This window comes from Parasteatoda tepidariorum, chromosome 6 (genome assembly GCF_043381705.1).
Source record: "Parasteatoda tepidariorum isolate YZ-2023 chromosome 6, CAS_Ptep_4.0, whole genome shotgun sequence".
Lineage (NCBI taxonomy): Eukaryota > Metazoa > Arthropoda > Arachnida > Araneae > Theridiidae > Parasteatoda > Parasteatoda tepidariorum.
Genome location: NC_092209.1, coordinates 69,576,073 through 69,601,371, shown reverse-complemented (window position 1 = coordinate 69,601,371; position 25,299 = coordinate 69,576,073). Strand labels below are relative to the sequence as shown.

The following is a 25,299-nucleotide window of genomic DNA, read 5'->3' as shown; positions in this document are numbered from 1 at the left end:
TGCAATTTTCATGTTTACGAAATATTTCCTTGGCTTTTTTCAAATTATTAAATGCCCGTGTTACTAATGCCCCTGTTACTTGATGATCTCCTTTTCCTACAGTATTGGAAGGTGAAAATATTACGCAATATTTACAAAAAGATCCGGATTTTTCTTCAGAATAAGCTAACCACTCAAATTCTTCTAACCATTTCATTTGAAAAGTTCTAGTATGGGTTGAAGTAGAACAACTGGAATTAGAAGGAAATTTGTATGCAGGTTGTGGTTTCCAAACATTTTCTACAAGCGAAATTTTTTCTTCATTTGTTAACGAACGAACGGAATCGTTTTGACAATAGTTTCCAATATCATAGATATTTCTTTTTACCTGGTTGAAGTCCTCTGTAAGTGGGGCTGGATGTGGATCAACCGTACCAATACCTTCGAAACCAGAAGAAACATTCTTAGTAGCACAGCCAACTTCAGTACTGTCGCTAATAGACTTATTTACAATCTGTTTTTTTGCAAAAAAATTTATAATAGAAGCTTGTCTCTTCATTATGAATGCAATTGACTTAACAACAAATGTTTCCCGCTTATATAGATTGAGTTAGAGCGCATGAATTCGAGAAGCTTTGATTTCTGGAACAGTCTAAAATCTTCGAAAAGGAACCTATTCAAAATCTCGATTGGGTCTTCAAAATAGGCCACGCCTTCATTGTAAGCCTTCATTTTAGATTTACGATACTCTTAGCGCCATCTATACTTTTTTTCGGAAACTATTTGCTAGCAAAGCCATCCGAATATCAACAAATTATACGTGTATATATATAATTTTTTTCCTTCGGATTTCGGGAGGGGCCCTGGCCCCCTCGGCACCCCCCATATATACGCCCCTGTACTGACCAGATATTTATAAAACCCTTTAGTCAATTTTTTGCCGACCGGCCTGTGTAGGGGGCAGGGAACTGTCATTGCATCAGAAAGGTGCTGGGTCCGAATCCGGGGCAAGGCATGGATGTTTCTTTCTCTCTTAACTGTGTTCTATGTCCTTTCTCCTTTGTGGGTGAATGTGACCCGCCCTATAAATGGGCTGTGGTTGTGTGAATGGCGTGGCAGAAGTCGAATTCCTGGCCATAGATGGCGCCACTGAAAAATAGGAACAATTGCACCTCCACTGCCTAAACAGGTATATGACAAAAAAAATCTATTTTTTAATTGTGTTGTTTAGTTGCAAACCAGCCTTCTCCAAAACGTTCAAGAAAAGTTGATTTTTTGCAATACTATCCAAAATCAGATTTGAACCAAAACTCTTTGATAGAGGGAACACCTAAACCTAATAAAGAGGGAAAGAAGCATATGAAGGTGGGTTTTGCAATTCATTTTGGAGCTGGATGGGTTTTTAAAAACAGAAATTTAAATTTCGTGCAATTCAATGTAAATACTTTATTTTTAAGAGTGGGAATGAGCAAACAATTTTTGTTCAATTAAAATGTGCTAACCAAACGTTAAAACTTTAATTTACGTAAACTATATCTGAAATTACTTTTACGCAATAGGACTACAACTTTAGAAAGCTGAGCAAATAAAAAATAATTTCGAATATAACGGCATTTATCATTAAACTCATAATATTAGATAATGTAACCTTGTAGAATTAAATACCATGATTTATCATAAAGTAGTATTTATGCAACAGGTTCATATAACAGTATTAACATCATTACTTCTTAAACTATTATTGTATTTTCCCATTATTAGCCAATCAGCAGGAAAAGAAAAACAGAGATCTCCCTCATGGCCAAAATTGAGTGTTCTTTGTGGCTGGGGCCATGCAGGCATCAGAATTATTCCTTCGAATTATTAGCTAAAGGAATGTCAAAGATACAGGGTGGAGATGGTGACCACGATGAACCAGTAGTTCTTCAATCAACAGGTATGAATCTGGAAAAGAAAGAAAAGAAACACTGAATGTTCCGTAATAATCACCCTTAATATAGATTTTAATATCTTCGTAAAAAAAAAGTACGCATGCTTGAGTTTGCAGATGGAAAGTTAAAAGAGGAAAAAAATAAAAACTCAATCGAAATTTGGCAAATCACGATCAAGAAAACAAGTGTACAAAACAGGTTCAATTTTAATTTAATCTATAGACGGAGTATTGAACATCTAACCCTTTCTTGGGTTCAAAGCTTTCAAAGCCAAGACATCCATAATCTTGTAATATTAAACCAAACTCGCAAGGCAAGAGGACACCTGGATCAAGCTTAAAGGCAAAATTTTCTTCGTGGAGGACTTTTTATTGGAACTTATTCAAATTTACGTTAAATGGAAGACAAAACCTCGAAAACCTCTCGCAGTTTGCCCAATCGCTAGGAGAATCTAACTCATAATCCCATTGCAGACATTTTACGCCAGCGTTGTGGTCGGGGCGAGCCGGATGCGCCAACACTATAACCGATAAGTATTCTGTTTTCTTTTCTTATGGCAGAATGTAATATTAATTTCTATTCTTACAGATGAAGATCAAGAAATGTATGAGGTTAGAGCACATCTATATCAGGCTCGATCTCTTTCCTACTCTAATTTAAGTCGTCGGAATCCTGATTGTTTTGCAAAGGTGTATGTGAAAAACACTGCCCTCACAACACAGGTAAATTAAATCTCACATTCAAATTTTTCCTTTCATCAGTAGATACAAAAAAAGTGAAGCAAAATAAGGAAAAGTCACATATTCAAGAGAGCGTTTTTGGTGAAAAGCATCACAATTTCTATGCAGGCAATAAGTTGCTTCCGTGCATTGTGCTACCATCTAGTAGCCATTTCAAAAACTGTTGTAAAGTATCTATCTCGAATAATACTAAGGAACAGTTTGATGTGAAAATGCTATTTTTGGAAACGGTATGGCTTATAGTCATATAACTCTAGCACCTTGAACTAGGAGCAACTTTTAAAGAACGTCGTGATGACGTCAGAGTGGATTTTTCTTAACGTTATATAACGTGGAACAACATGCAAACTCAATAACAAACTCAAAAACGACACCGAATTATTTATTTAAAAACCATATGAAGCAACACGTTTATTTTGCAATTACTTCCTTAAAAATAATTTCTAAATAAAATAATTGAAAATTAACAATAATTGGAGTGAAATAAACTTAAGTGCAAAATTAATGACGAAATCGCTTAGTTATCATCTCGATGACCGATGCTATAAGCTCTGCAAGAATATTAAGAATGTATTTAATCTGTATAGGGAATCATTGACAGTATGAAACGTTGTTTGTTGTTTAACATTAAATTCATATACAGAACAAAAAAAAAGCTGGAGCATTTTTTTTAATTTTGCGAATTACTATTTGTAATATGTAATAATTTCAAAAGAGTATTTATATTTCAAATCCACTTTTTAAACCATCTAGGTTGTATAATATTTTAAATAATAAGTTCTTACTTTAGCATAGGATTTTATCTCTTATTTTTTAATCTTTTAGTATTGCTGGAATAAAATTTAATATCTAGCTATGAATAGTTTTGATGAAAGAGGTTTTGATCATAAATATCATGGTTTTTACCTTGCATTTTGCCATGGTTTCAAAAACCTTTCGATTTCTGGTTGTTTTGGGTTTTATGGTAGAGTGGTATCCTCACAATTTAAGCGTTGTTTAACTGCTTCAGGTATCAGAGAACACATTAAGTCCCGTCTGGGATGAAACACTGATATTTCCCGGACTTTTGCTGGAGAAAACGGTGTCTGAAGTAGCAATTATCGTCGAAATATTGGCATTGGTAAGTACATATTCGTATTCTTTAAAAAAACATTGCATACTTTCTTAAAACATTAGTTAAATAATCATCCACCGAATCTCACGAATTAGTATAGAGATTATAGATTTTACAGTTAGTTTTCACATTATATATATATTGGATTTCACAGTTAAAGTATTAAAAAGGAACATATGCAAGGTGTTCTCCATATATCTTCCCTTGCCATATAATTTTACACTCCTTGTAATGATCCTCGCTTTCTTTTCGAAATAAATGGGAAAAAGTAGTAGGGTTTCAAAATTTTTTAGAAAATTTCAATATCTTAGCTCAACGTAAATTACTTTTTAAGGTTGCCATAAAACCTAAACACATAAGGTGAAAGTTGCCGATCATTAGGTAACACGAGTGAATATTTGATATTTGGTATTAACTACATAAAGCTTATTATCCAGTTTTTCAATTCAAAGTTTATTTAATTTTTCAGAAATTTCCCTTGCTTAATCCTTACTATGGATATCAAAATAGTGCAAAATAATTTTGACATTTTCACAAAAAGCAGGAATCTTTTCGCCTAATGATTATCGATTTAGGAAAGGAAGGTTAAGGAAGTTTCTTGAACTTTGCTCTAAATTTCAAACGTCTAAGTGTTCAGTTTAATGAGACTTCTTCCTGATCAACGATTATATACTAGCTCTTCTTCAACGGTGTAAGTGGTTATCTGTCTATTTAATAGGGTATTTGTTAGTTCCGCAAGGTTAACTTAACAAAGAGAAATACTTTTTTCATTACTAATTCTGATTACTCCGTTTTTAAGGAAAAGCCAAGATTTTTGGGAAGAATGGTAACTACATTACATCTTTCTCAGCATCCCAGACGTCTTCGGTGGCATGAAGTTGAATTGATGGGTTCAGCAGATGATGCAAATTTGCTTGCATCCTTTGAAATTTTTAAAGTAAGTTTTATGAACACGTTTTTTGAAGGCTGTATTTAAATAGGGATTTATATTAATTAAGCAAAAAGATGGAGTTAACTTTTATTAAAAACAATTACTAAATTCCTGGCCATTTCTGCTACCAAACAAATGCCACCACAAATATGACAAGAAATACAACATATTCGTTAGACTTTAAGGCTCTGTATCTCAGAATGATTTGAAGTGAAACTTTTATACGAAAAACACATTCGTTAAACTTGAAGGCTTTATGTCTCAGAATGAATTAAAGTGGATCTGCAATGGGAAAAAACACATTTGTTCGACTTGAAGGCTCTATAACTCAGAAAGTAGAACTGCATTAAGAAAAACACATTCGTTAGAGTTAAAGGCGTTATATCTCGGAATGAATTAAAGTGGATCTGCAATAGGTAAAAACAATTCATTTGTTAGACTTTATTTAAGACTCAGAATGCATGAATTAATTAAAATGACTCTCAGAAGGAAATAAAGTGGAGCTGCCTCACTGTTCAGAAATGGCCATAAATTATTTTTTTTTCAATCTTGCTGGAGTAAATATTTCTACTGTAAAATCCTCTCTACGCTTCATTCTTTTAATTAAAACTCTTGCAATTTATAGTTTGCTATTACCTTATTTTTGTTTCAAATATTTTGATGAAAGTGATTTTAAATAAGAGCCATGAGAAAAATATTGAAGGAAAAAGAAAAGATAGAAGTAAAATATAAATTTTTTTTCGGAAAGCTTACATGAATGAATAAATTTAAAAAAAACGAAAAAAAAAAAAAAACGTATTACTTTTTATTTCCATTGCATAAAAACTAAGTTAATTAGAACAAAAAATATTTTTTCCAAATTAAAGAGACGACTTGTGTCTACTTTTTAAGGGAAGAAAACTTAAGTTATCTTCTGAAAAACAACTCTTTTTTACATTAATTCTTAGCTTCTAATAAAAACGAAGGTTGCGGCGAAAAGAGTGACGTTTAGCTAGACTAATATGCTTGTGCTAGGTAATCCAGGGCGTTAATTGGAATCTAAGCTGTTACAGATTGTGGTTAATCAAAATCCGAAGACAAAATGGCATTTTTATTGAAAGGAAATGTGTTTTTTATGTCGGATTTACTAATTTAAATTATTGTCTACGCTAATTAAGTATCCTTTTTTAAGATTAGTTCCTCAAATCATTAAAATAGAGCTCTAGTACTCAAATATTTGAGCATTAGATCAAAAGATGTTCGTTTCTTATGCAATTATCTGTATTTGAGAATGTAATTTTTGTCTCTAGTAATTATTTTTTGCTTCATCTCTTCATTTAGAGCGATCAAAGTGTGGTTGCTTTGGAAACGGGCATATTACCGATACCTGACGATATAAGACCTCATTTCTCCAAGTACAGATTAGAAGTAAGAAGTCATTTTTTTTTAAATACTCGCAGTTTTTAATTATTTTTTAAAATTTGACATTGTTTTTATTTTGGAACTGCTCCGAAATTAACATTTTATTCATGAAAAAGTTACGAGATCGCAATCAAAATATATAATTAGATGCGGTTATAAAAAAAAATAACTATAGTTTGTCTACGTTAAGAACTCCCCCAGCCACGATGTCGTAGACCGTCTGCTGCTATAAAAACGTAACTAGTGCATTTCAGGGAGGGTAGCTTGTCTTCACTCTAGGGCTAACACAATAGACCGAAGAAAAAGATTACCTTTCTCTGTTCGACCCGAGCCAAAATCTGTCCTAAACAATGACCCCACACCCCTACTTGAAGTAGTTATATTTCGTTACCATAGTCACCACCAAGGATCTAGACGAATGGCTAGGGGAGTTCTTACTTTAGGTAAACTGTATTAATACGTGTTTATTAATTGGCTTTCGTGAACGTCACAGTGAACCTTTGCATTTGTAATTTCGGACACCTTCCAATTAGCTGGAGCATTCAAATCTTCACAGGAGTTTTGAATTTTATAACAATGTATAGTTCAATAAATTCTTGATCATTGTTAGCAGAATTTTTTCCCAAATTTGATTTCTTTTGTTAATGAAAAATCCAACTTTTTTTTGCTATCTGGAGTGCTCGAATACCAATTTAAGTGTAATGAAAAAAATTCTGTTCATAATGTTTTAATCAAACTTAATCTCCATTTTATCGATGTCACCTTTCCGATCTAAAGCAACCTAAGCTGATACGAAACTAATGTGACGAAAGGAGCACAGTAAAAATTTTAAAAATACTGTTCTTCAGTGGTAAAAAAGAAGAAAATAATTTTATTTTCTTCACACCTAAAACGAAATATTAGGGATCATCATTTTTGCCTTTTTGCAATAAATTTCTAACCCCAACGTAAATCCTACTATTTCCTGACTTTCAAAAATAATGTACAATGCTAAAAAAAAAAAAAATAAAAAAAAATTACCATCTTGAATAACTTTTGATCAAAGGAAATTAAATTATAATAACTAATGAACATTAAACTTCTTTAAAACTCAATTTCTCAGGAACTATTTAACTGATTTTGTTCAAATTTTTTATTTTGCAATGTTAATTTACAGACTAACTACAGACATGACGTAAAAATTTGTATTACCCTACACTTTAAATTTTTTTCGACTATTATTTAATAAAATAATAATAATAAAAAATAAATATTTACTAAAATTTATTTTTTTGCATAGTGTTATCTTTGGACGCCCGGTGGCTGAGTGGTAGCGCTTCACGCTGTCGTGCCATTGGTTCGCTGTCGTCTTTGGTTCGATCCTCGGGCCGGGCAAGGTTGACTCAGTCTTTCATTCCTTCAGTGGGTCGATCAAATGAGTACCAAGCATGCTTGGAAACTAAACACTGAGGGTTCCACGTTGGGCTGACCATTCAGGCGGAACTTCTGCTCTTGCACCCCAGAGCCCAAAGGTCTGAAAACTGAGATGGGCGCAATAGGCCTTGGCCCTCTATGGGCTGTCACGCCACTGAGTTAAAGTTAGTTATCTTTGGAAAAACGAATTTTATAATTGTGTACAAAATTTTTTCAATTCGCGTAAGAAAGCTTTCGAGATTGGCGAAATATGCGAAAAGTAAAATTAACATTATAGGGTCCTAACTTTGGATCACCCTCTTGACTAAACTATAGGAGCATATTTCCCAGATTGCGGCTACCACCTACACATTTGGGGGTTAGAAATCCAAATCTATCAAAAAAAAATTTTATTCAGAGAAAGTAAGTTTTTGTATCTTATTTCGTAACTTAAAATATCGTCTGCCTTAATTAATTTGCATACTTAAGGTCACCCTCTGGAACCATTAAGATTTAGTCCTATATCGTTCAGATCCGATCATTACGCCAAAAGTTAGTGATATACATAAGTTAGTGGTTAAAAGTTATTCAGGGTGCTGCGTTTTTATTTATTTATTTATTTATTTTTTTGATGTGATGAAAATTGTAATAATTTTTTTCTTTTTTAGCTCATCTTAAAAACTTAGTTTTAAATATGTTTATTCGATTTTATTTTTACTTTTACTTAAATTTTCTGTACTTTATGAGTCAGTTAATGTATTGTTTTGTATCAAGCAAATTGTTTCTTTCCTTCTTTTTTTCTGAATATGAGATGCCATTTTCTGTTTCTGATTTATTACTGAGGCAGAACTTTACGAACTTAATAGTTACTTTACAAATTGATACCACATAACTTTATAAGTCTGCGACTTAACTTGTCTATAAAATCTACTGCTTACTTACGAATCGGTGCAACTAAAATTTTTATTCAATTTTTTTTAAAAATTATGACTTATATTAAATTTATTTATTAAAATTAATTAAAAACAATTTATAGTTTTCTTTTTAAATTCTATCAATGATTTAGACGTATATTTCCTTAATGACATGCAGTATAGCTAGAAAATAGAAAATGGTAAATGATGGATAGAAAAAAAAAAGCAGAAAAACAACGATTTTAGTGCCTCCACCTATCGATCCGTAAAGTAACTACTCAGAAAAGTAAGGTGGATCGCGTATTGGGTTGTTACCGAAGGAAAGTTTGTAGGTGAATGCCTTCTTGGTCTTCACCTGGATTCGAATCATGAGATTCTGTTTCAGAAATAAGCACTCTTTCTCTCTCATCAATCATTCATATAAGAAATAAATAAAATTGTTTGTTTTAAGGAAAAAGGATAGTGTCTCATCCTTCCCAACTCTTTCATGCTGTTAGATCACATTTTATTTTCTGACTGGAGCTGAACAATCGACCCAGTTTTGGATTTACGACTATGAGCATTCAACTCCGTAGCCTTGTAATTTTGAACCCAACTCAGTAGACAAGGAATTTCTTTGATCAAGCACTGGGAAAAACTACGTTTTGTGAAGGATTTTTTTAATGGAACCCTCATTTGCCTTTTATGGCGAGGAAAACAACGAAAACCAACCACATTCAGTTTAATGGCAAGGGCGTTTTCATGCCTATGCATTCTAATGTTTCGAATTTATGTTTAGATTCTGTTTTGGGGATTGAGGAAAATGAAACGTGTCCACCTATTGGAAATAACCCGACCCTGCATCGAAGTTGAATGCAAGGATCACTTCATCAGATCGGATGCCATTTTCGACTACAAGAAACATTCCAATTTCAGCCGCATGGTGCAGTACTTAGATATTGTAAGTCTTATTTAACTTTTTAACATTTAAACTAGTTTGTTGTATTTGATTTGTTACACCCCCTTACATATTCCTCTTCACTCCGAATCGCAGCATAGGGCGTCGATCATAGCTGCTCTTGTGGAGATAATTTGCTTCGCTCCATGTCTTCTTGCTTATTCCTTTGAATTCATTTATAATCGTCCTTCGCCAAGTATTTTTTAGGTCTTCCTCTTTTTCTATTGTCCTCAGGTTTCCAATCAAAAAATTATTTTACTATAAATTTTTAAGGGTTACTTAGAACACGACCAATCCATTTCTATTCATGGTTTTTAATTTCCTGTTTATTTGGTTTCTGTTTTGATTTTCCAAGAATTTCTGCCTTACAAATTTTATGGGATTATTTGATATGTAAGATTCTTTTTAAAATGTTGCTAACAAATGTTTTTTCATGTTATTTTGATTTCAGTACCATTTAGTAAGACAGATTTAATATTAGTATTACGATCCGATAGCAAGTCAATAAAAAGTGTACTAAAATATATAACTTTAAGACGCCTATATTTACAAAGATTATGGTATCATCATAACCCAGTATCATCATATGGTATTATTAAACCCAGATAGTTACAGGAGTTAGTTCTTTTTATCTATATTCCATTAGCTTAAACTTGGTTTTGGTTACAGTTATTAATTTTCATTACTTTTCTTTTCATTAATATAACTACCAATATTTTTAGCATTTTCTACAAGTCTGGTGGTTTTCCATCAGCATGTTTAGAGGACATCAAAGCTATATCTCCAGCATGCTATTTATTTCCCAATTCGATCAAAAAATGATCTTTAAGAAGAAACCATCGAGTTTTTTTCCCATATAATAAAAAATACTTATTTTTTTTACAATTCTATTTTGAAATGTATTATAATAATGACTGGAAAAAACTTCGTATTGTACAAAAAATGTAGGCAAGCTACTTAAGCTGTGCGTCTATATATAAAACAAGATATGAAATTTAAGTTAAATAGATTAAAAAGCTTCTGAGACATAAAAATTTGAAAAATATTTATATATAATTTGATTTTATTCATATAATTTTGTTTTCATTCTCTGACTCCTGTTTCATCTCTTAAAATGTCTTTCTTTGCGTCTTTTCTGAACTTCTATGTATTGTAACTCGTTGTTTATAACAACTTCATATGAAAAATATTCATGAAAGGATTGGGAGACATAGTGTTAAGAATATTCTTCGTAAGGGGACATTTTTACATCCAGCTACTTCTTAGGAGGACGCCATACTACGGGAGAAACGTTTCGTTGCAAATTCTCTTTCACCTCCATTACTAAGTTAAAGTATAGAAAAAGTGAGTTCACATAAATCTAGAGTAAGCCATCAAGTTTCAAACACTGAAAAGAAATTTTTTAAATATCAATATGAAAAAATTTTTTGAAAAGATAACTTAGAATTGCCCAATGAAGAAGTTCTCTTCCAATGATTTGTTTGCGTTTTCAAATTTTTTTTCTGCAACTGAAACTTCATGGCTTAATCTAGATTTGACTGAATTTACTTTTTCTGTCTTTTAAATTAGCCATGAAGGTGAAAGAGAATTTATTACGAAATATTTCTCGTGGTAAGGCATTATCTTAACATTGTTTTCAGATAGGTCTTTTACAGCTTACTGGAGTTTTATTTTAACTGTTTCGAAGATTCAAATATTTTTTCCAGAGAGATTATTTTGCTTTTTCAACTATTTTGCTTTTTTCAATTATTTTGTCTTTTTTTTCAACTGTAAAAGTTTATTTTGAAATAATTATTTTAATTGCAGTTGCTGATTGGACTCAATTTTTCATAAGTTTTATCACAAAAGAAGATATAGATTTTTATAAGACTAATATAGCTTATTTACCGTTTAACTGTTGCAAAACGGTTGACTAAATATGTATTTAACTGAGGGGAGAGTCGGGTAGCCCCGCTCACTTAAGGAGTATCGCTTATATTTCTGTATAATATTGAGTAATAATCAATATTTTTGTATGTTTCTATTGTTTTATCATCTAATTAAATAATGCAAAAAGAATAAACCGAAAAAAGAACAGTTTAACTTAAAAAATTAGAAATTTAGAAAAACATGTTTTTCAGCTCTTTTCAAAATGTGTCGGGTAGCCCCGCCCAGTTACAAAAATTATGTTTTTTGACTGTTTTTTCAGGTGCAAATGAAAATGACCAATGCATTGACAATACGTAAACCTCGTTTATCATTTTTATCACGAAATTATTTTATTTATTACATATTTTTGTACTTTTACTGAATTCTATCATTTAATAACAACAATATTTGTTGTTAAAAATGCATATAACATTCAAATTTGAAGCAATAAAATAATAATCTTTGCAACCGTAAATTTATCGACGAAATAAAATTGGTCGTTGATACCCGACATTCATGTGAGCGGGGCTACCCGAAATCCAATTTTTCTGTAAATTTGTAATTACTCGAACAATTTTTCACATATAGACTTCTTTCTTCGTGCAAATTAAACTTAAGACTACATAGTTTAATGCTGTATGTATAGAGAAAAATTATTTTTTTAGTATTAAAATGAAGTTTAATCGAAACATTCAACCAATGTTTCTTAATTTCATGACTACTGTATTCAACATATTTTCAAAACTATTTTTTACCATGTTAACAGCTGCATAAATACTTGAAACTTAGAAAATGATCTTTTTTTAATATAACAATTAATGTCCGATGGCCCATTGACTTGAAAAAAATTTCTATACATATGAAATTGCATTGGGCGGGGGTACCCGCTGGGCGGGGCTACCCGACTCTCCCCTAAATATTGCTCAATTAGGTAAGGAATTTCAATAAAAAATATATTGAATGAATGCATTTTATCTCTGATATGTAATGAAATGAGAATACTCTTTAGGATTTGGCTGACCAGGAAGATTATTTTCCGCCTCTAACTATCAAATTGCTGTCTTCAAGTGGTTTCGGTCGAATAGATATCGTTGCCACTCATGTCGTAGCATCTCTTCAAACATACTCATTCAGAGGACAAAGTTCGTATTTTTTTATACTGGTTGTGACATTTTTTTAACATACAGAGTGTTCTTTAATATCTGCTCTTAATATACATTTCCAAAAACTTTACAGGAAAATAAATTCAAAAATATTACCATTTTAGGAGTTATAAATTAATACTTAGCTGACAGAAATTGTTACGAAACTTGAACGATGAATTCGATCTTAATGTATTCGACTGGGTAGAAAATGACAATCTCGACCAAAATTATAAAATAAAAAAAGTATGAACGTAATAAGAATTAGAAGAAAATGCTCATTTGGGAGAGTTCAGTTAGAATAAGAAGAAACTGGCAAAATTTTTAAATTTTTAAATTCATAACCGCTAAAATTTTTCTTTGTAATGAATGAACTATCAATAGCTAACTTTTAAGAAATCAGCATGTTATAGTCAAACATTAAGCTGTAGTATTTGATACTAACAGTTTATTTTGTATATTGGTACTAATGTGCACTTCCTAACGTCTGCCATCCATTTTCTAAGAAATCTTTATTTTTATTGGTGGCCTTAACTGTTTCGTTTATGTAACATATGAAAAAATAATTTTTATTTCTTTGTTTTCTTAGTTCATTCCTCATCGCATGAAGTTGTGCAGATAGAACTAGATGAAAATCCAGATTCCTATTACATTCAAAAAATAGTGAGATATATACTCAACACTTCTGTTAACAATGAAATAATTTAACTTTTTACGCATACAACATTAGTTTAACAGTTTTTATACGTGGTAAAAATGTTATCTGGTTCAAAAATTTGAGGGTTATTTTCTCACTGTATTAAAAAATTTAAAAAATCCACATTCAAATTGTTTTTGTTAAAAAAATGTATTGAATGTTTTTGATTTATTACAAAAATGTTTAATGTTTTTGAATTAGACTTAGCTTACACATTATTTTACTGTTATTTCACACTATTACTGCTAAATAATTAGTTAAAATTAATTTTTAAATTATACACAATTAACGAATTATTGTTTAAAATTGTATGGAAAAATAACTTTTTTTAGAACATGCAAAACTTGCGAATTATATTTCTGTATAATAATAATTTGATTGATTTGCTTATATTAAATGAAGTGTAATTCACGATCTACTTCAGTAAAATTACGGGTGAAAATTACATTTTTAATTCGACATAATTTACAAACTGTTGTTAGATAATTATCTGTTATTCCATATTTTTCTTGTTTAACCATAAAAAAAACTGTTTTGCCTTCAAAGTTGCTATCTCTTGTAAATACATAATTGTGTTTCCTAGACTTTTCCTTGGACTCTTAATAATGTAGTGAAGAATACGGAAAATGAAGAGGAAGAAGAGGAAAATATTGATTGGTGGGCCAGATTTTACATTTCAATGAACTTGTGCTTCTTGGTAAGCAGCGTTTTACAGCTTATGATTATAGTAATAAAATGAATGAGACGCGTAAATTCCACCGCAATACCTAAGATAAGACGGAATCAATGACTAAGTTCTTGACAAAAAAATTTCTCAATCTTCCGGCATAGTACAACTCAAATCCACATTTTTTCTGTTTTAAATTATTCCTAAACCTTCACTTTTTGATAGTACAATAAAGATGGCCCTAAAAATGTCTAAATCCATTGATGGTATACCATCATATTGCCTACTTAGTCTCAATTCAACGTTCCAAAACTTCAAAGAGAGAAAGAAAACGCTCCGACGTGTCACGAAATCAAATAGCAAAACCATATAGCAATGCTGGACACGACAGTCCAGGATGGGTTAAGGTTTTCCTTTTAAGGGATTTCCTAGCAATCTTCTGGCTAATGATGGATTGCCAGTTAGGATTCTAAAATCTCTGAATTCACATCTTTAAAATTCCAAAATAAAGTGGTTAGAAAAGGAGGAGTAGTATTTAGTGGCAAATTGTTATGTTCCTTCCTTACATAAAGTGGAAAAATCTTGAACTGCGCCACAAACAAACTGTTTTGAAAGTTCACTTGGCAGCTACGTCTGCTAAATGAATATAAGCTCTACCTACAGATAAGGTGAATCACCTCGTTTTCTAGATAAACAAATCGATCCGAAATTTTTTCCGCATCGCTACGTCTGCTAACGAAAATAAACTTCACCTACAGTTAGGCTCGTTTTCTAAACAAGCAAAACGTTCCGGAAGCTCTTTCAGATTACTATATACGTCAGTATGTTTTTATATACTTCTGCTATCAAAAATGAGCTCCGCCCACAGCTAAGGTGAATCTCCTCGTTTTCTAGATAAACAAACAAACCATTCTATAAGTTCACTCAGATCGCTACGTTTTCGAACTGAAATAATATAGATAAGGTAAATCACCTCTTTTTTAATAAACAAATGTACCGTTCTGTAAGTTCACTCTTATCGCTACGTCTGCTAATGAAAATAAGCTCCATCTACTCCTTCCGATATTTTTTTCCGAACGTCGTTGAACAGCCGATTCAATTTTGAGTTCAACTACCAATGTTAAAATCCGTTGTCTTGTAATTTCGATTTCCTGTTTTCTATATAAACAAACAAACCTTTCTGGAAGTACACTCAGATCGCTACGGCTGCTTCCAAAAATAATCAACGCCCACAGATAAGGTGAATCACCTCTTTTTCTAGATAAAAAAAAACCATTCTGGGAGCTCACCTGAACCGTTACGTGTACTAATGAAAATAAACTTCCCTTATAGATAGATCAGGTGAAAATTAAGGTGGTGCTACATATTAAGGGAGCATTACAAAACATTACTTACAGTTATATATTTTCTTTTATTATGCATTCATATCGTATTTAATTGGGTACATATGTTCTCTATCTCATCTAATTGATGAAATTTTGTTTCAGTCTGAAGAAACGCAGTCATTTGGTAAGTTCTTCATTTCTTATGTTTATTTATTGCGCCGAATATATAATTGAAGCGTTGTAGGGAGAAATCTAAATAAAAAAACCATTTTCTGCTTTTTTATTATGACTGCGGTTCTAAAAGACTTTTTTCTAATCAAGGGCCTAAGCCAGCTGCTCATAACCATGTGCCTGGCCCCTCAGATATATTTATTCCCCAGATGGATCAAAGTGCAAGAAAGTTATTTGCTGTAAAATACTGTAAAAGTCTTCTATAACGACAGTTCATAATAGCAAACAAAATTATCACTAAAGCGTGCTTGTTATTATAAGGAAACACAAATATTTAGTGATAAAGTAGCTATATTAATAATTAAAATATTAAATCGAAACTTTTTTCGTTTTTTCGATTCTGTTGCCTTCCGCCAGGCCAGCAAGCCTGTTTCGGAAACCAAGCAGAGGATTCATTTCCTGTTTTTCAGAGGCGCCACCTATGGCCGAGAATACGATTTCAGCCACACACACGTCACACCCCGTTTCACAGGATGGACTCATTCATTCATCCTCAGATCGTAATTTTAACCTGAACCAGAGAACGATCAATCTCTTATTCAGTACCTCCAATAGGTATTGGTTTGCTATGGGAACTTGGAGGAATTTGTCCTCCAAGATTTAACGTGCACCAGTCACCATCTTCAGCCAGCGTGATTCAAACTCCCGTTCTCACGAACACGAGTATAATGTCCTACCAACTAGCCTATCCCGGCCAATTTACTTCTTTACCTTCCTTCAGCTGCGCAAGGTTGATTCAGCCTTTCATTCTTTCAGTGGGTCGATAAAATGAGTACCATGCATACTGCGTACGGCATTCTGCGTACGACTGACCATCCAACCGGATCCTCTGCTCCTATGATCCAAGGCCCTAGTTCAAGAAAACTGAGATGTATGCAATAGGCCTTGACCATTTATGGGTTGTCGTGACACTGAGTTTAGTCCTTTTATAATAGACAACTATTTTGATTTAAAATACATATCTACCAAAGACAGTTTTTGTTTAAATATTGTAGACTGATAAATTGTCGCTACTAGGCCGGGATAGCCTGGTCGGTGGAGTGCCGGGCCCATGTCCAAGAATTCGTGGGTTCGGTCCCCGCCGGGCGAAGACCCCCTGTTTAGTAAATGGTGACTGATGCACGTTAAATCTGTTGAGTCTCAAAGTCCTCCATGTTCCCATAACAAATCAATACCTCTGGGGGTACTGATCCAGGAGTTTCCTTGTCTTCTGGATTGGTTCAAAATTACAAGGCTACGGCGTAGAGCATTAGTAGTCGTAAACCCAAAAATTGGGTCGGCTGTTCAACGGCGGTCGTAAAATAAAATAAAATTACCAAAACAGAGCCGCGATACAACTTAGGGGATAGAGCGTTCGCCTTCCAATAAGGTGAACCGGGGTTCGATCCCGGCGATGGCTGGTCGATACGAATTCTGTATCCGGCTTGCGCTGACAACAGTGCTGACGTGAAATATCCGCAGTGGTGGACGGATCATGGGTTGAAGTGGGCTGACCGTGGGATGTTCTCGTGGTCTTCCTCTCCGTGTGGAGCAAGTGCTGGTTGGTTCCATCAAAAAGCCCTCCACGGAGGCAAATTTCTCCCAATACTTGATCCAGGAGTTTCCTTGTCTTCCGGATTGGGTTCAAAATGACAAGGCTACGGAGTTGAACATGAGTAGCCGTAAACCCAAAAATTGGGTCGACTGTTCAACGACGGTTATAAAATAAAATAAAATAAAATATTGTAGACTGAATTATTTGGTTTAATACTTTAGGAAAAGCAAAAAAATTTTCAACAAGAATTTTTAAACAACAAGTTTTTAAATCTTAACAAGTTTTTGAAAGAAGAAAATGAAATGTACAATACTTTTAAAAAAAATCATTGACAATGATAACAGTGAATGTTGATTTTAACAATAATGTTGATTTTAACCATGATTACTTAATAATAATTAACATTAAGTAGTCATGAAGGAGAATAAAGAGCGTGATAGATGAAATTTAGGGAAAAGTTTCTATACAAATTATTTTAATTTTACTATAGACAGTTTTATATTTTTTCCAGATCGAAAATCAGGAGAGGGAATAACCAAAAAACCATTGGAATTAAACAAAGCTTCTAGACTATCATCTTTCAGTCAGCATGTTTTCAGAGTTGCAGCGTTAGATAATGGATTTCAAAAACCAATTTTAAATTCTCAAAATGCAAGAGCATTCACTGTAAGTAAAATTAAAAGGTAGAACATCACTATTGATTCTTTTTTTTCACCTTAATTTTTATTTCATACATCTATTTATTTATTTTGCAAGCTTCGACAGATATTGTCCTAAAAGAGATAAACTTGAACTTTATAGTATTGATCTAAGAAATCTTAAAAAATCAGTTTGTTAAGAAAATTCTTTGAAATTCTGAGTTTATTATTACTCTATATATGAAAATTGTAAACGCCTCATTCGCTGTTTTGGGTGTTTTTACATTTGTTACATTACATTTCGCTTTACATTACATTTTATAATGTTAAAGCTAAAGACAAATGCAAAAACTATAAGATTTAGAAGTTTGAAAATACGAAAGTGTGTCGAACCCATGACCTTTTGTACATGGGCCCAGTGTTCTACCAACCTGGCTATCCCGGCCTAAACTATATATTTCGCCAATCTCTTACATGCACATTATATTAACTCCGGATAGGGCTTCTATCATATCTTTGAACCATTTGTGGTCAAATATTTTGCCTCTATGTCTTTCTTATTGTTCCGTATTGTATTCGTTTACAACCGTCCTGCGGTCAGTATTTTTTGGATCTTCCTCTTTTTCAATTGCCTTGAGGGTGCCAATCAAAAACTTGTTTTGTTTTAATTTTTCAGGTTTATGTAGAACATTACCAATTAATTTTCATTTCCTTTTTTTTAAATTTCCAGATCAATTGGTTTCTGTCTTGCTAATTATCTCTGTCTTTAAATTAATTATCGTAGATAATTATCTTAATTATTAGATCTTAAATCTTATTTAACTAATTATCTTTATTACACTAGTTCTTTAAAAAAATTAACGCATGAGTGAAAGAAGAAATTTTATAAAAAATTTTTTTTTTTAATTTTTTGTATGCAAGCCTTATAAACAAACACTTTGTTTTTATTTTTTATAAATATGGCGAAATTTTAGTTAGCAGGTCTGCTTGTTAAATGAAGTTACACACGAGTTTTATTCTAATAGTGAATTTTGTTTAGGTGTATGATTGTGAATTGGAAAACGTGGCTGAATTCGGTGGACTCAAACAGTGGCTGCATTCATTTGATTTGAAGAGAGGGAAACGGTTTTCTCGTTTGAAGGACAACATTATTGCTATATTCAAAGTGAGAATTTCTTTAATATATAGCTGAGCTACGGAGCTAATATATAGCTACGGAGTTGAACATTAGAAGTCGTAAAATTGGGTTGGCTGTTCAACGACGGTTATAAAAAAAATACATAGCTGAAGTGATTTGCAGAAAATAAATGCTGGAGCTCACAGCTTTTACTAACCAGTAGCAAATTAGTTAAATTTGATCTGGGAGATTTTGCAAGATACAAGGAAAAATGAAATAACGGTCAATAGCTTTGATATATAATACTGAATATTGATTAATCAACAACACTGAATATTGATTTAAACAGAAAGCTTTCAAGATAAGAAATAAGGAGGCATTATATAAGGTCAACAAAGGCTCTTTATTTTGAGGAGTCTTAAAAATAGCAGAAGAATTCTTTTTATGTTGGAAGGAAGACAACTTAGCTGGTGGTAGTTCAGACATAATTTTTTTTAAACGTTAAGATAAAATGATATTGGTTTTTCTATTTTCTGTTTTAACACCAGAAAATAATAAAAATGTTTCCCACTTTGTCCTTTTTTGTATAATAATCCTCACTTAAACCGTAGAAAAATATGTTTCTTTTAAAGAAAGAAAAAATGCAGCTGGAGGCTAGTTATTTTCAGCTATAATTTTCGGCTATCATTTTGTAAACATCAAATTTTTACATTTTCCCTACAGTTTGAAGATAAAAAAATAAGATGTATTAGGCATTATATTGGCATTTTGGCGACTTGGAATCTTGTAATAGTGGACTTAGTCGTGAATGTCCCTTCGAGCTCTTATTATATTTATATTACTTATTATATTATTAACGATGCAGCATTTATCTAGGAAGGGTATTTTCTAATTACCACCCTCATTACATATATTTTTAATAATCCTCACCCAAAGGGAAGTCAATAGCACTTCAACATAAGGTGTGTAATAATATTTCAGTAATATAAATTCAAAACTAGCTTCTCAAATCGCAAATTAGCATAAGCACAGTGTTGGTGAAAGAATCTTTGCAATTGTAGTTGTATTAAAAAAGAAGTTTTAAATCTTTTATTTCCAAAATATAATCTGAGACACTATACATTTGTAAAAGCATTTCGTGTAACTTTTCTTCCAGATGATATTTAAGAACAATATTAAATACCTTAAAGTAAATTTTTAAAATATGTAGATTAAGAATCATTTTTAATTGACTGTCATTAAAAAAGGTATTTTTAAAATTCAATAACAATATTAAATTTCTTAAAGTAAATTTTTAAAATATGTAGCTTAAGAATCATTTTTAATTGACTGTCATTGAAAGAAGTATTTTTTAAATTCAATAACAATATTCAATAACAATATTAAATATCTTAAAGTAAATTTTTAAAATATGTAGCTTAAGAATCATTTTTAATTGACTGTCATTAAAAGAAGTATTTTTTAAATTCGATAACAATATTCAATAACAATATTAAATATCTTAAAGTAAATTTTTAAAATGTGTAGCTTAAGAATCATTTTTAATTGACTGTCATTAAAAAAAGTATTTTTTAAATTCAATAACAATATTCAATAACAATATTAAAGTAAATTTTTAAAATATGCAGCTTAAGAATAATTTTTAATTAACTTTTTTTGATGAAATTTTGGAACATAAATTATCTTGCTTCCGATAGTTTTAATAAGTTTTTTTTCAAGTTATTGAACTCTCATAATTTAATTAGTACTATAACTTATTATTCCAAAATTTAATTCGTGTGATAATTATCTGTTCTATAATTTGATGTCATAGTTAACCGTCCGATACTTTAATGTACGCTTCCTTGTTAGTAAACAAAATCTTCATTCTTGCCTTGCTATCGACGTTGTCACGATATTCATGTCGATTTATTAGATTTTAAATAAATTTTTTTTTAAAACCTCCCTATCAGTTTCCATAATTTATTATATTAAAAGCTTATATTAATGTTGAATTTTAGCATTTTTTTACATGCTATAGGATAATTTTCAGTTTGAATCAACGTAAATATGTAAAATAGACAAATAAAAAATAATAATAAAGTTTAGCATTTGACTGAAAATTCAAAGCTGACCAGAGGTTCGCTTATTGAATATTTGAGGAAGAGATATTTCTTCATCAGCTAAATTAAAATTTGTTGATGTATTGATATATATTTAATTTTTTATAAGTATTCCTATACCCACGGGAGATTGTGACACATCCTGCATGCAATATTTAAATTAGCATGCTCGTAAAATGTTTTAAGTCATCACTTTTTTTATATTTGTAGATACCAGGTGTGCCAAAAATACCTAAAAATTTTCAAAATCTAATTTGTTTAAAACAAATAGGGTAGAGTTGTTACGTTCTGCTTAGAAAGCATGTTTTTGTTCCAATTAAGATTCAAAGTTAGTTACTAAGTGAGACAACAGCTGGGGCTTCTAAATTCCGACTTGTTCAAATATTACAGTTCAAATGGCCTGACATGCCAAAAAAAAAATTTCTTTTAGAGTTTTGTTTTTCACTCAGAAGTGCCATGACCTAATGAACTTTGTAACTAATTTTAAAGCTTGTTAAGCAAAACATCTCATTTTTTGAGCAGAACACAGCAAACCGTATATTTTCTTTTTCCATTATTTTTTTAAGCTGCTTTTTGAAGAAGTCCGTAATTTTTGGAGCACTTGGTATTTTGCATGATAAGTTAGTGTATTTCTAATAAAATTTAATTTTTTTCATATTTTAGGGATGTTTTCGTGTCTATAAATTGCCTCTTCCACCTCGTGCTTTTGATTATGAATTAGGCTTACCTGGTACAGTAAATGGATTTTTCGAGAATGTGCCTTTAAACAATCCGGTTAAAGTTCTAGTTAGAGCTTACTTTATACAGGTCAGAAATCTACATGAATTTTTTTTTAACATGATCTGCTGCAGTATATTAAGTATGTGTTTTATGTAATCCAGTTAAGGTTCTCATTAGAGCTTAGTTAGTACAGGTCAGTAATCTTCATAAATATATTCAGATGAAGTATATCAATTATTTTTTTTAAATTTTATCCAGTTAAGGTTCTAATTAAAACTTTCTTTAAATGGATTAGTAACATGACTAAAATTTCTCATAACATGTTCCAATACAGTATATTAATTATATGTATTTAAGTTGACTAGGCTTCTAATCTGAGCTTAGTCAGTACAGGTCGCTAATCTGTATAAAAATGTTCTGATGCAGTATATTAAATATATTCTTTATATTTAATCCAGTTAAGTTTCAAATTAGAGTTTACAGGTCAATATTCTGCAAAGAAAATTTGGTTTAACATGTTCTGATAGAGTTTGTTAATTATATTCCTTTTATATTAAATTCGGTGAGGGTTCTAGTTAGAGTTTACTTCATACAGGTCAATAATCTGCAACGAAAATTCGTTTTAATATGTACTGATAGAGTATATTAACTATATTCCTTTAATATTTAATTCTGCAAGATTCTTATTAGACATAATACAAATCAGTAATCTGCATAAAATTATTCTGATACAGTATATTAAATATATTCGTTTTATCAACCCCTCGCTAGGTACCGGTTTCACAGTGAAACTAATTATTTTTTACAATACTAAATATAGTTTTTAATATGCAAAATGTAACATTATTTGAGCTCTTGTTACGTTGCTTTAGCTTTTTTCAACAAAAGATATTGTTTAAACTTTAAGTATATGAAAGAACAATATTTAACCAATTATTAAATTTTAATTTAAAAAATCCTAATTTCTGTCGTCGAAAGCCAGTTTTTTAAGACTTTTTAGAAAAAAATAACCTTGCAGTTGTTGGGATACCTCACTGTTAATTTTATACGAAATTAAAAAACAAATGAAATATTTTTGTTGCTAGTTTTTTTTAATGAATTTCGAATGTTTATTAGAATCAAAGGCAAAGGAAAAGAAATCAGTCAAATCTAGACTATAACAAATCTAGACTATTCAAATCTAAACAGAAAGATAATCGCGGAAAATACAATGCTATCAAAGAAAGTCTTTCTATTAATCACAAAAATTCAGTTTTATGAAGAAGAATGCAGAATTTCAATAAGATTAGTTTATAGTTCACGCCCACCGACAACAAAACCAGAGTATTATAGGAACAATTCCGTTTTTTATCGCTCACAGCTGCCAATGTATAATACAGAAAGTATTTATTCTTAATAGGAAAATCGCCTTTCATTTTTATTAAAAAAATTATTGTTATATAAAAATTAAAAAAAAATCAAGAAATTTTTTTAATGAAATTATTTTCCGAATTATATTCTAATATTTGAAAATGTTTCTTAAAAAATAAATAATTTTCAATTTCAAATTGAATTTAAAATTTTTTTAAAACGAATTTAAAATTTAATTTATAATTGCTAGTTGAATAAGTATGCTGTTTCATAGGAGAAACTTTTCATGGCAAACTTTTATTTCACCCCCATTGGTATTCCAAAATTTGAAGTTCAGTGAAAATTGAGTTCATCTAAACCGTGAAGCTTCAAATTAAATTCGAAATGCAAACTAATTGTGGCAAGATAACTTCCCCTTGGCGAAATTGTGTGTAATCCTGCCATTTATTTTCATTTTCATAATTTTAAAGCATTTTTTCAGCATTTGAAACTTCAGGGTTTGCCTAAACTCAGTTTCCACTGAACTTTAAATTTTATATTACTCATATAGGTGAAAGAGAATATTCCATGAAGGGTTTCTCCCACGCTATAGTGCTCGCTTAAGCAAACAAAGTAAGCAATTTCTAAAAAAAAAATTTAAAAAAAATCACTCGATGTTTGGAGCACCAGAAACTTTCGAACATCTTTCATATAAGGAAGCTTTATACGTATAAATGCTGATTGAAAACTGCATTTTTAGGCAATGGGCTTGCAGCCTTCGGACTTTACAAACACAACGGATGCCTACATAGTTTTACGAATGGAGAAACACAAGATAAGCAACAGGAGTCATTACGTCTCCAAACTTTTGAATCCAGTCTTCGGAGAGTAAGAATTTCAGTTTGCATTTGATAAAGCTTAAACCTATATTTCACAGTTCAAACGTTACTCATCTCAGTCAGTTTAAGTCCAAAGCCACTGTATACAATACAATTATTATCTCACCAATGGTCCTTGACAGTAAAAAATAATAATAAATAAAATTGCTTCAGTGTGGGGAATTTTCCGGGCAATGGTCCTTAACTTTAAAAAAATTATCAGTATTCGGAATGGCGGACAATGGCCCTTAACATTAAAAAGCATTAGTGTACGAAATAGCTTTCGACAATGGCCTTTAACCTTAAGGAAACATCAGTGTTTGGAATAGCCAGCAATGGTTCCTAGCCTTAAAAAAACATTAGTGTTCGCAATAGCATTTAACAGAGGCCCTTAACCTGAAAAAAGTGTACGGAATAGCAGACAATGACCTTTAACCTTAAAAAACATTAGTGTACGAGATGGCTATCATTAGTTTCCTAAATCGTCGCCAATAGCCCATTGTGTAGCCCTAGTGCGACGTAAATGAACTACAACTACAACAACAACCGTAAAAAAAAAAAAAAACATGAAGTAGGAAAGCCTAACTTCGATCAGTAAGCACAACACTGCTCTAGGGTTGTTTATTACTCTTTATTAAATTACTTAATACCTAATAATGTATTGCTTTATCAAAAATCCATGGTGGCCAAGAGAGTGGAGATGGCTGAAGGAGACAAATCGGGGCAATATAATTTTTCGTGTGTGAAATTAAGGGAGAGAATGTGCATTATAGTACTATTTTAGTGTTAACAATATAATTCTAGAAGTGTACTGTTGTCATACTTTAAAGGTGTTTCGAGTTTGTGGCCAGTTTTCCTGCTGAATCCATACTCAACATTCAAGTGTGTGACTGGGATCTTATGGGCTCGGATGATCTGATAGGAGAAACAACCATTGATTTGGAAAATAGATTCTACAGTAAACACCGCGCCACTTGCGGACTTCCTAGGTTTTATGAAAAGTAAGCATTTTTTTATGTCTTTGCATGATTCTTAAAATTGTTACTGGGATTATTAAAAAATGAACGACAATTTCAAAAATCAAACAAAGAATAATAAAAGATGATGCTGTCTCATTCTTAGAGTCCTATACTTAATATTTTTTTTCTTCACAAATTTATATATTAGTTAAGAAATTTGTCAACAGACTACGCTAGTGATTGGAAAAATAAAAAAACAATGGTTTCTACTGCACATTAAGCCATTCTAACTGATGCATTTTCTCGGGCGTCGAGTAATGTGTTCATTTTGAAAACAATGCTTTATACTTCTGCTCAGTTAACATCATCATCCTATGCCGAATCCCTCTATCTAATTTTTGAACTTACTGAGAAAAAACCTAATTTTCTAAACAGAATGCAGCAAACTGTACATTCGTATCTCCTGGCTCTTTTATTTTATTGATTTGTTTTTAAATCATCGGTCATTTTATGGACAACCAATTCTTTAAATTTGAATTACTAGATGAAAAGATTTTTTGCTCTTAATGAGAAGAAAATATACTGTGTCAGCTGCTCACTTTTTGTATTTTCTTAATTTAAAAACGTGTGATTCTTTATTCTCGAAATTGCCGTGAAGATATTGTTATACTTGCGAATGTAAATATATATATATAAAAACATCTCATTTTTTG

General features: G+C 31.4%; 2 protein-coding genes across 2 annotated transcripts in view; both read left to right on the top strand.

Annotated features, from left to right (window-relative positions):
• The first annotated feature begins 2,512 nt into the window (after positions 1-2,512).
• On the top strand, positions 2,513-8,174 carry LOC139425838 (fer-1-like protein 6). Its single transcript, XM_071181828.1, has 5 exons — positions 2,513-2,632; positions 3,660-3,770; positions 4,564-4,701; positions 6,016-6,102; positions 8,157-8,174. Exons 1-5 carry the CDS (start codon positions 2,513-2,515, stop codon positions 8,172-8,174), a joined length of 474 nt encoding a protein of 157 aa, XP_071037929.1.
• A 1,012-nt stretch (positions 8,175-9,186) lies between these two features.
• Positions 9,187-25,299, top strand: part of LOC107446254 (otoferlin) — a 27,815-nt gene continuing 11,702 nt past the window's right edge. Inside the window, exons 1-10 of the mRNA XM_043052279.2 lie at positions 9,187-9,342; positions 12,257-12,389; positions 12,979-13,052; positions 13,670-13,783; positions 15,241-15,262; positions 17,355-17,509; positions 18,521-18,646; positions 21,364-21,507; positions 23,510-23,637; positions 24,458-24,628. Of these exons, the coding sequence (XP_042908213.2) occupies positions 9,205-9,342; positions 12,257-12,389; positions 12,979-13,052; positions 13,670-13,783; positions 15,241-15,262; positions 17,355-17,509; positions 18,521-18,646; positions 21,364-21,507; positions 23,510-23,637; positions 24,458-24,628 (1,205 nt within the window). The 5' untranslated portion in view covers positions 9,187-9,204. The remainder of the gene's footprint in view (positions 9,343-12,256; positions 12,390-12,978; positions 13,053-13,669; positions 13,784-15,240; positions 15,263-17,354; positions 17,510-18,520; positions 18,647-21,363; positions 21,508-23,509; positions 23,638-24,457; positions 24,629-25,299) is intronic.